This window comes from Takifugu flavidus, chromosome 17 (genome assembly GCF_003711565.1).
Source record: "Takifugu flavidus isolate HTHZ2018 chromosome 17, ASM371156v2, whole genome shotgun sequence".
In the NCBI taxonomy this organism is placed as follows: Eukaryota; Metazoa; Chordata; class Actinopteri; order Tetraodontiformes; family Tetraodontidae; genus Takifugu; species Takifugu flavidus.
This window is the reverse complement of record NC_079536.1, coordinates 10,370,944-10,383,110: the sequence shown is the minus strand read 5'-3', so window position 1 is coordinate 10,383,110 and position 12,167 is coordinate 10,370,944. Positions and strand designations below refer to the sequence as shown.

The following is a 12,167-nucleotide window of genomic DNA, read 5'->3' as shown; positions in this document are numbered from 1 at the left end:
CTCGCCTTCTCCTCTTCTTCTCCGTTTTTGCTGCCAAAAGGCAGGGGGAGATCAAAGGAGGCTGACATGAAAGGAACGCCTGAGATTGTGCTTCTCGATGCCCTGTCTCACTCCTCTTTCCCTTATAGATATGGAAATGTTGAATCCCAAATCCAGCTTGCACCTATGATGCGTATAGTCTGCCTCAGCCTCATCTGTCTTTTTTCCTAGACTCTTTGCCTTCTCTCCTCCCCCCACGTCTTAACCCTTCATCATTGTCTCCTTCCATCCTCAGTTCCTGCCTCTCTTCTGCCACCCTGGGGCTTTTAGGTACGGAAGCGCTTGATTGGCAGCTGCTGTGACAGTCAGTGGAATGAGTTGAGAGTGGATGAGTGTCAGCCTTGCTCCAGGGGCTTAAGGCAGCAGCAAACGTTGTAGCTTCCTGCTGGAGTGAGAGAAGCCCATGAAATAAGACTCAGTCACCTCTTCTTTTCTTTCTGCTTCTCTCAACTGAAGCAGGTATGAGCCAAATAGCTTTTTCAAATCGCTCCGGAGTTTATTCTGGGTGTGGAAACAGGAATGTTTCTCAAACTCACATGCTACCAGGCTGCTTTTCTCTGCCCTTTTATAAATTATTTTTTTATTGTGGGGGCCTTGTAGAGAATGTATCATTTGCCGTATGACTTCAGAAAAACAGCCAAACGTGAAGACTGGCAGCAGGTTTCCATTTGGCCATAAATGCCACCACCACCACCCCTACTCTTGATACAAGATGAAGCAGCAGCATGGGGAACCTTTCCAAATATGAGTTATTGTCTTAATGTCTCTGCCTCAACATTGACATTGACTGTGTAGCCATTTAAGAAAAAATAAAAATACAATCACACAATGCAAATGTATTATACAGGAGTCAGATTTACATGTCTACATTTAACAGCAGTTTGTAGTTTATATTTAAAATTGCTGCTACTTCATGTTATTACCACTTCCATAAAAATAGTTAGTCCTTCAGTGAATGTGTCAATAGCTAACACTAAGGTGTTGTGGATCTATTTCATATAGGTTGTGTTTTTACTTGATCTTACTTCATCACAGTCTGTGTAACTGTGTGAAGGGTAACACGACCCTGCAGCTCCGCTTTGACAGGCATTCAGTAGCATCTTGGTTAAGCGGATATACAGTAGAAGGCCACACTTATTCTTCTTCCCACACCCACAGCAGAGGACCCCTCTCTGTCAAATTAGGGTACAGACAATCAAACAGCAATACATATTGAATGCAGGATAAATGGACCCAGTTAATTAAGGGATGGGGAGTGTAGATGACTTTATTTGGATATTATGGTGATGCAGAGTGCTCTGGAGTGTTTGGCTTGTGAATGAATGTGAAGACACTGCTAAGTGGACCTAATTAGAGGGATTTGCAGTATATCTTCAAATAAATCACACTTACCAGCGGTATTCATAATGTATCTAAATGGGCAGCTGGCAGTCAGACAGCTCATCAGGTTGCAAAAATCTTGCAGCAGCATGTGAATGGGAGGCCTGATTATTTTGTCAGAAATGATTTGTTGGCTTGCATATGTGGTCTCAATGTTTCTAGGGAAAACTCATCACTTTGATCTGTGTTACTGCCACATTCACGTCTTCACATATGAGTACTGTTTATTTGTTCTATGTTTGTCAGTGATTTCAAATCTACCTTTTTATTGTGCGGACAAAATTGTCTCCACATTTGAAGTTCAACATTTACCTGTAACCAAAGCCTGAGCTAATTAGTAATGCACCTTCGAACTCAGAGTGAAGCGGGTGAAGGGTGCCTCGGCTTCACGATACACCACCAAAATCTGTCTTTAATTGTGCAAAACCATCCTGCAACAGTAAACCTGTAACAGTAAATAAACAGTAAACCAAAGATGGGCAAGGAGAGGCACACATCCAGAGACTGACACACAAATACATACACACTTTTCATTTGAATAATAATTAAAAAAATAAAAATAAAAATCAATGCTTCTAAACATGTTTGCATGCAGGAGTTTACTGTGTGAGTGTAATAATAACAGCAAATACATTGTGAAAAAATACATAAACAGTTAATCCTACAAGACTCATGGTGGACTCGTTGCTTAAACTTTAACAACCTGTCAGTCGTGAACGTTCACAGTGGTTCTGTGTCCATTCTGGGAATCTTGGTCAACTATTACTTCACTGGGAATGGAACCACTCAGGAGTCTCAATAATAGGTTACTACTGTAGCGCATGTGGGAGCATGTCAGGGCCCGTCAGCCAAACTGACACAGCGTGTTCCTTTTCTCACCAGCTGATAGCCGTGTATGAAGAGCAGGATCCTCACAATGGAGGTGATGGTACCAGCGCCAGCTCCACTGGCACCCAGAGTCCTGAGCCCTTCACCGGTGAGCTGAGTACAGCTTCAGCCTTCCAGCCCTACCAGACCCACAGTGAGATTGAGGTCACGCAAACTGCACTGCGATCCAGTGAGTACAATAAAAAAATCTTATTACATCATCCCTCTGTCCATCCATCCATCCATCCATCCATCCATCCATCCATCCATCCATCCATCCATCCATCCATCATCCATCCATCCATCATCCATCCATCCATCCATCCATCCATCCATCCATCCATCCATCCATCCATCCATTCATCCATCCATCCATCCGTCCATCTGCAGGTTTTTGCTATTACTTGACTTTAGTTTACACCAGTTCATTCTGCAGTGGTTTTGTCTGGATTTTCAAACACCCCCCCCCCCCCCCCTTATTTTTGACCAGTGTCCATCTTGACAAGCTTTAGTTGTACAGTGCAAGTGCCAGCAGTGTGTAGGATGACTCAGACAGAGAGGCATGAGCCTAGAAATAGAAAACGAGACAAGCTTGCCCACTTGGAGAGTTGACACACATGAACGAGGTGGCCATGGACACCCTTAGATCATACCCTGGGTTAGGAGATAAAAGGAATTTATATCCACCCACAAAAATACATTTCTGGCCCTTTTCCTTAAATTGTATATTTTCTGATATAGCATCATTATGACAAGATTTTTAGAAATCAGAAGTGGTTAGTGCTGCATGTATCTGTAGCAGCTTTGCGGGAATGATGATAGACAACAAGACGGATGGAACGAGCACTATGGGGTGTAATCTCTGACTTTATCACGCAGGCAAGTAATGATCAGCATGCGTGCTACCTTCCAAACTGGATGCACCGTGTTACGGGCACGATCCAAGAGTGAACACACCGTTTAGAAGGATTAATGTTCCTTGGAGACGATATTTAATGGATGCTGACTGAAAGGCACCTCAACATATTTGTGCTAAAGAAGAGATTGAGGAACCCAGACAGTCAGTCAGACACATACACAGACAATCAGCAACGGTCAGGCAGATGAGGAAGACAGACGGGCGATGGCGCCTCCCGAGATGTAGATGAGTATATTACTGGCAGCGATATTTCTTTGCTCAGACACAAAGTGTTAGAGCGGCGCCCTGGGCAGCTGTGCTCTGAGGCAGAGAATTATAGCAATTAGAAATCATCATCTTTTAGAGCCATATTGATTGTTTTTCCACTCCCAAAAATCCCAAATACCCAAAGCTCGCATCCGTCATGGGAGCCCATTTTAGATTGCTATGCTAACATGTGTCGAGCAGGTCAAACTGCTAATAATTGGATTGGAGATGAAATGTAAATTAGAATAATGAATTTTATTTTCTCAGAATTACACAGACTTTAGAGGCTGACCACTAAATTCAGATGATTAAGGAAATGTTGGACATTTTTTAATGTCTTTTCAACACTCAACCACTAACAAGGACTCACAAGGAAAGATGTGATTCTGTGGTTTAAACACCTTGCAACAGTTTGATTTGCTGAACATGAAACATTAGAGGACAACTGGACCTAATGATGAAGTGGACTAATAATGGCTGTGCATCAGAAATCAGGTTCTATAATAAAAAAATCCCTTCTGTCGCTTAGTTTATCACCCGCAGCTGTTTGAGTCAAAGGAAATATAAGAAATTTTGGTACTTCTGACTGGCAGTGATGTGGACTGTCAGAAAAATTGGACATCAAAACAATTGGACCCACATTTGATTGACCTCCTGTAAATTTGCACCTTGAAGAGTTTCTTTGCACTGCACACTGCTGTTTTTACAGCTTTCAGACACCCAACCCCACATTGATCAGCTGTCTTTCCTTCGCTGTCCTGATTGTCCAGTCCTTGAGGGTTTGCCCCCCTGGTCCTTGAAGCTCTCAATGACAAGGTTACTATGAGGCCATTAGTGATATTAGCAGGATGTACTTTAGAAAGGAAGGCTTCAGAATTGAGTTAATAAGCTCTTGTGCACTCGTGTTACACTGACACCGATGAGAAAACGAACACAGGGATGATTCATAAAATAGTTTAACAACGCAAAAACTAAAGCATTCTTGTGATTCTTATTTTCACACACTCACATTTTAGTCTATTTCTTTTCAGGAGCTCTAAAAACCTGAACACATTAGTCATTAGTCAGTTATATTGTTTTACCACCAAGGCTGCACTATTAATGTTGTCAAAGAAACAGAGGACTGTAGGAGGGGTGACGTAAACACCCACTTTACTAAAATTCTCCTGAACCTTTTATATTTAATTCACTGTTGTAGTGCATCCCTCCTCTCAGACTCTCCGGATTTAAGGCCAAGTCATTACGCATTAAATGTAATTTCCTGCGTGATTCATTGATTTGTTTAGTATTTGTCATTTTTATGCGTTGCTTGTGCTTCCCCTGTGTTTTGCCGCAGGGTATTGTGTCTATATAATTTAGATTAATTGTGACACAATGCTAAAACGTTTAAGTTAGTTTTCTTTTTATTGTCTAAACTCCACACATATTTATTGTACTGCAGCACAAATACTGTTTGTCATGCTTGAAACTTTCTGTCTTGTTGCTGTTGTCCACAGATGGTGGGCTTGAACAAAGTGGCACAATATGTGAGGGGACACGTGGACCCTTTACTTGTGATTTGTAGAGGTTTAACTTTGTCCAAGTTATTCAGAATCAGATTCATCCATAAACAGTCACTGTGGTATTATAGATGTGCTTTAAAACCAAGCTCTAGGGGCAAAATGACATCTTTCTCTCATCAACACAAGAAAAGTTGATGTGGTTCATATACAGTATATTAGAGCATTCATGTACCCTAATCTATTTATCAACATCTGATGATCTAAAATTGGTTCTGTCAGTATGGGATGTTGGTATGTGAAAAGGTTCCCACACACTGCCAGATACCCATTTTCACCATGGATCAAAACCCGATTCCATATATATCCAATAGGCGGCAGTTGTGTCGCAACACTGTCAATCTGACTGATGAAAACAAATAAGTTGTGATTTCATTGTAGACACGTGAGAATGTATTTTTTCAACAAATCTGGCCAAGTAGACTAAACTTAGACGTAGTCACAGGCAGAGGGTCCTGATGCAGCACCACAATGGGACACACAACAGACTGGGTCTGATTAAAACACAAGCAATGGATGAGGCCAAAGTGAACTGCACCCTGGGTATTTTTGTCAGGACTTTTCATGAGTATGCCATTTGGAGGATATAATTGATGGCTGGAAATGGACTGTCTGAAGCAGCGTGCCACCCCTGTGGGCTCTCCTGGTAGGTTTGGATGCACCGAGGCAGCGATTGCCAATTATAGATAAAGTACCACGTTTAGGTTTGGTACCATATGCTGGGTCTGATAGCAGGCCCTGATACTTATCATCCCCATCTGCCCTCTCTCTATCGCACTGCTCCAGAACTCTTTATTTAATCTCTCATGTCCATGGTATATGCAGGTGAGGCCGTCCAATCCAGCCGCCTGAGATATCGGAAAATCACAGTTTGTGTTTCCTCTTATTATTTTACTACAGATATATGTGTGTTTGCTGTAAGGATTGAAATTCAACTCAAAGTATTATCTCTGCAGTGGTAGATTGACACTAAAAAAAACAAAAAAACTTTAGGTTTAATAGTTTGTTGAAGACTTAATAAAATGAGTGGATGCTTTAATGAAAAAAATAAGAGGAAAATGTTTTTTTTTGATTTTTACTTCAATCATGCACAATTCAGGTTCAAGAAGTGTTTTTGTGGTATGTGATTAAATAAAATTACTTGTAAATATAAAGAAATAGGCTCTCTCCTGATATCCTGATGTGCTTATTGCAGCACGTCTTAGTAATGTTCACAACTTCCTGCTAATGAGCATCAGCAGCTCTGAAAAGATCCCCAGAGCTGAGTTTGCACTCAGTGGTGATGATGTTAGCCTGCATCATTGTCATTAGATCGCTGAAAGCACTTTCAGACCCGCCGCCACTTGTGCGACCACAGACTGCCTCTCCTCTACCTGGGTCTGTGAAGAGACTGTTAGTTATGTCAAGCCTTAATCAGATTTATCGTGTAGATGGGATCATAGAGAAGGTCCGGGGTGAATGTTCAAACACTGATGAGTGGGCATTTAGTACACCGCCACCAGGATTATTAGTCATAAAAACACTCATACTGTCATAATATCATCCTGAAGCTTCTGACAGCTAATTATTGCAATAGCTGACACTGTTAAATGGTGGAGACATTTTTGGTAATGAAGTGTGAAGTGCTTAGAGTGTAAAAAAGTGTTGCTGAGATTGTGCTGTTATTATTTCTCATAGTCGAGCCGTGGCTGGACGGTGTCCGCGGATTCAAGCGTGAGAGGGGATGGGCTTGAAAGAGACTGTTTGTCGACTGCTTTATTACTTCCAGAGCTGGGCCAAGATTAGTTGTGGGAGTCACTTGTCTCAGGCTTAAATCAACACCGGAGGTCCAATTATGGAACCACGGCACTGACGTTTGGTGACCCGCAGAAATAAACTCAGATGACGGTGCGCCGTATCCCCTGACTCAGAGCATGGGAAGGCTGCCAGTGTTTGTTTGGACTGACTCTGGTGTCATCTCCGAAGACACTCCACAGAAGGACATTTAGCAAAATTATGTGTCTGCCTGTCAGTTGCTGACACACGGCATCTGTCTGCCTCCGGTTTCTCGTAATGTCCGGCTTGTTTTTTCTCTGCATAAATGTTTATGTAGTGTTATTGTAAATCACGCTCATGATGACACGGCTTTGAGTCATAGACTTGGGATGAGCCTTTGCAGAGACGAATGCCAGGCATATGAAAACACTTTTATTTAACACTAATCTTATTCATCAATACTTGTGGACTTGTTTATCAAATTGTTTAAATAGATACTATTTTTAGACTCAGAAGTCACCGTGGTTATATTGAAAGTGTGGACCTGAAGTGCAGAAGGGGAGCCTGGTGTCAGAGCCTCTATGTCTAATATTGAAAAATTGTGCCAAAATGGAACTGATCTTCTGCCCCAGCTGAGCAGCAGGCTCATCTTCTTCACATTGGTTATGACACATTTAGTTCATTTACATTGTGCACAAGACTGAGAGGGTCAAAACATCCAAGGGCGGTGTCTCGTACTCTGCACCTTGAGTCCACAAACACCTCGAGGGGGTTTAGCGTCTCTGTGCCTCCGGGCTTTTTTTTTTTTTTTATCCCTGCAGCCCTTGCAAACAACCTCTGTGTCTTCCTTGTGTAAGAGCTCCTCACCTTCTCCATGCATCTGTTTCATTGTCTTCTGTTTAAGGTCACCCATAAGTCTCTACCTCCAAGGGTGAGGGGAGCAGCCGCAGACATACGGAGACATCCCACCCAGTTTGCGCAGTGGAAGGACTTTTGAAGTTGGGGTTGAATCTATATTTGAAGCACTTCCATCAAATACCAGCACACATTTCATTTTCCTTTGCAAGACTGTTTCTCAAATATGAGGAGAATTGTAGAAACATTGTTACGATCTTGTTGATTTGGACCATTATCATTTGAAACAATCTCACCACACGGATGCGCTAGCTAAATAAACCAGAAGAGCGATCTTTCCTCTTGGCCACAGCTACACATTTGTCATCCCCCTCCACTTTCCCTCCTTCTGTTTTTCATCAGATACACAAAGATAGAAACCCCAAAGCAGGAAATCCCAGAACGCCCTTCTAATGCATTCCCATCTTCCGGCAAACTTGATCCCTTTCAGATACTTTCCTTGGCTCTCAGTCCCAGACTGTTTTAATCAGACATGTTTTTGCATACTTTATCGTTTATACTCCCTGAATCAATTCTGCTATTTTGACCTAATTACTGTGACGGTCTTTAGCCAAGACCAGACTGACCTACTCCATGTTACAGTTGTTTAGAAACCACAAACTTATTGAAATTCTGCATCTGAAATGTTTGGATGAACATCAAACTCCTCACTTTTTGACCTTAAATTTGAACTTCTTTTCAGATGTATTCTTGCAAATTAAATGATAGCAAGTTCGAACTAAATTCTCCAGTTTTTATGAATCCGAGCCACATTTATAATATGGATTTCCTTCCCACCCCCCTAAACTCCAGAAGTTTCTCCCCCAAAGTGTTTGTGATGTCAGATTCATTCAAGTAGTGTGCAAATTCACAAAACTTTCATGCTTTTCAGGTCATAATCAGGGATTTCTGCACTTCAATTGCTGGCCACTTGCTTAAAAGTTATGCCACATTTCATCATTATACACACTTCTGCCTTATTTCCCTCCGATTTATTCCGGTAACTTGAAAGTTTGGACCGAGCTGTAGAACTTTCGCTCTTGACAGAAACTTCAGCTGTGCTTGTGAGGAGAGACCCTGCAGCAGATCATACACCCAGCAAGTGATATTTCATATCCAGAACTGCATGTTGATAGAACGATGGCGATCCAGACAGAATTAATGATTTCTTAGAGCTGCAAAAAGCACCTTGAAACACCCCATATTCCCGTAAACACCTGTCAATACCAGCGGCTCTCTGGGAGACTTGATGCTGCCTCCATTGTCACAGTGGGGCTTTTTGCTAAATTACATATTTTACACAGCCTTCTAATGCTGACTGAACAAAAACCAGGGATGAAAAGGTTTTCTATACCGCTGCCTATCCCTCATCCTCTTCTGACTGGGATCTCTATGAAATCCTGATGTTCTCCTGTGCGTGACGGATCAGAGTGATGCAAATCCAAAAACACAGAGGCGGCACATCACAGTACCATCTGTTTCCAAGGACTCTGTGTCCACTTTTTTAAAGTCTGATAAAAGTTCCTCCCTTAGTGCAGAGAAGCACCCCGCTCCGCCTGTTTTGCTTTTGGCTTTACATTTGAGGAGATTGTGCCTCTGATGCACTCTCACTTGTTGCCTGTGACCCACCTGACCCCTGCATGTTGATGTTTGCATCTGTCTGATCAGAAAACGGTCCTATGTTTGTATGAGAGTTGTGGAGATAAGCACACACAGTAGCGTTTCTCAGCAGGATGCTTTAAACACCAAAATATTTTCATCTGTCGAACAGAGGCCTCACAGTAGCGGCCACATCACTCCTCTCCCAGCAAATAACACTCTGTTTTCCCCAAATAAATCATCAAGGGTCCAGAGAAAGTTGAGGTTCTAGCAGAATTTTGCATTTGTCATCTCGGCTGTGAAAGAGGTAGTTAAGTTCGGATGTGTTTGTTTGAAGCGGCAGCTGGTGTTTTTTGTGCTGAGGCTGAAATGTCGGAGGTATGGATTTCTGTGTACGTGCTGTCTGGAAACTGCATTGGAATTAGCTCCATGTTTCTGATGCGCCCCCCTTCCCCCCGCCAGAAACTGAATTTCACTCACTCAGTCAGCAGCCAAAGGTTTCTCCTCTCACACAATTACCGGTACAGAAAAAAGGGAAAATGAATCAGATATCAACTGTTTATATACACTCCAACCTTGATATACCGAGGTCAGAGAGGGACATGCATATAACTCTCATATAACATGGGGATTATTCAAACACAGGTTCTATCACAGTTTGGGAATGGGATTACAGTGTTACTGGAGCCAAAGTAAACAAAATGGAAATCCAGTATTTATAATAAACAGGATCAAAATCCTCATTGCAGGTGTTAATAATGCAAACGACACAGGTTCATCAGTGGAATTAAGTCATATGGTCAGAAATTGAATAATCCAAGAGGACATTATAGCCAACCTATCGCTATTCTAGTGATTTAGTTTTATTATGTCAAACTAATCATATTTTCTGATGAAATGTTAATGTAAAGTGTGAAGTATCGCCACTGTGGGGTTTGGAATCGGGAACTATATAATAACATTTGTATTTAGCCAAAATACATTTTGAGTTTAGGAAAGAAAAAAAATAAATAATGTAGATGTTTTCATTTAACTTTGATCCCATGTTTATTGCTCAAAAATGGGTATGACATAAATTATTGGCATTAACCTATTTTAGCAACATATAGTGAAGATATAATGAAGAAATAGGGGCAGACACGAAACAAACTATTACTTTGTGCTTCCACTGCTCCTGGCTGGCTCATGGCCTTTTCAAACCAAGTCACAATTCAGCCTGAGTGAGATTTATGAGCCCTTTTGTCTGAGAGCCTGTATCGCTAAACGGTCCGTAATAGGTGAACACACAAAAAATGGTGTTTATATGAAATGTGCTGCTGTGGACCTGCTTCTTGCCTGACCGAGGGTTGTTTGTTTTGTTGATTAGCAGCTCCCAGTGGTCTTTGGGTCCATGTTGGGACAGAGTTGCATTGTAATCGCGACCCTCCCCACCCAAATTAATGCAAGCTTGTTTCAATTTAGCTAATATAGGACAACTGAAAGTGCAAAATAAAGTAAAGTAATACGTATCGATAGCAAATTCACAAGTTGGATTCACCACGAATGTCACAGTTCCTTAACGGTAACCTGAAGTATACCTAGAATAAAAGATTTGACTGGTTTGGACCGTGGAGGGGTGGTTAGCATATGTGTGTAGTAGCTAGAAGGTTCTCGGTTTGATTAAATTTAGATATGTTTGTTTGCTCTGCAGATTTAAACATGCGCGCGTCGCCGTGTTTTGATTTTCCTCGCGTCTGAGCGCCAGCAGCTCCTCGACCTAGATGAGTCAGGATTGATCTGGGAAGAAAACTCATCCCCTCGTCTCTGAGATCCTCCTCATCTGGGGAAACACTGTCTGAGCAGTTCATAAAAACACAAAACACTCCTGGTGTAGCTGTTGTTGAGGTGTCAGTCTGCTGCTGGAGGCCCAATCTCAGAGGACGCGAGTCGGCTGCCTTTCGTCAGTGTTTGTCGGGAGAAAGAAAATGTTTTCATTGAAAAAGATAACAGGGTGTTGCTCTGGAGGGCCGTGTGGGGAGACCCACTTCCTGCTTGTGTTCGTACCAACACCAAAACTAATAACTGTGAAATTCAGCATCAAATTTGGGGCACATTGTTTAGTCTAATAGGACTTGATTATTTGTTGGTGGTCACATTTATAGGCCAGACAATTGTAAAAAAAAATAATAATAAAAAAAAAAAATGAATAAAATAAACATTTACATTTAAATAAAAAGTTGAGATGAAACTACAGCACTTTCCAGGTATGCATTATTTGATCCAGGATGATTTTTCACTAATCAAAAAAAAAGAAGAAAGAAATATGGTCTGCTTGCCCACAGTAAAAGCACCCAAATCAAGAAAATAAATCTTTTTAATAAGCTACATGTGAACAGGAGACATACTCTGAGTGCGAGATGAAGCATTTTAGAATGATACCCTATGGAATCAGCACATCCGCCTGGAAAAAGGGTTCTCCTTGTATCGGATGCCAAAAGAAACACAGGCTTGCACGTATGCACTGTACAAACATATCCTAAATGTAATTAGATTATTAGTTGAAGTCCATTATTAATTGCAGAGCATTTTTTATCATCAGTCCGTAGAATTTTTATTTTCATTGTGGTTGCGATTTATCAGCTGGAGTTTATTCCGAGTCTGTCTTCTATCAGTCAGACGGTTCATTATATTAATGTTTGATAAACACTTCACAGAAGAACCTCGCTTGGTGCTCCTGACCGGCCTTGGCCTTGGGTTAACCACCCACTCATTTTAACTGTCTACATATTTCATCTTTTTCACCCTAGCCCAAGTTTCCACCACATCAGAATTGTACCGCTTTGCTCCTCAAAATGGAACTCTCTTTCGGCCCCTCGGCGATGATTCGGGGCAGGGAGGATTCTGTGGAAATCTTTCCCGCTGCACACAAG

The 12,167-nt window shown here is 41.7% G+C and overlaps 1 protein-coding gene across 10 annotated transcripts in view; it reads left to right on the top strand.

Annotated features, from left to right (window-relative positions):
- The window catches only part of LOC130513723 (partitioning defective 3 homolog), a 239,643-nt gene that overhangs the window by 64,491 nt on the left and 162,985 nt on the right, over window positions 1-12,167 (top strand). For 9 of the 10 annotated variants that reach the window (XM_057012690.1, XM_057012694.1, XM_057012689.1 and 6 more), the window contains one exon: window positions 2,302-2,476. The exons of the other annotated variant lie outside the window; for it this stretch is intronic. In XM_057012690.1, coding sequence (XP_056868670.1) covers window positions 2,302-2,476 — 175 coding nt within the window. The remainder of the gene's footprint in view (window positions 1-2,301; window positions 2,477-12,167) is intronic. 10 annotated transcript variants of the gene reach the window in all.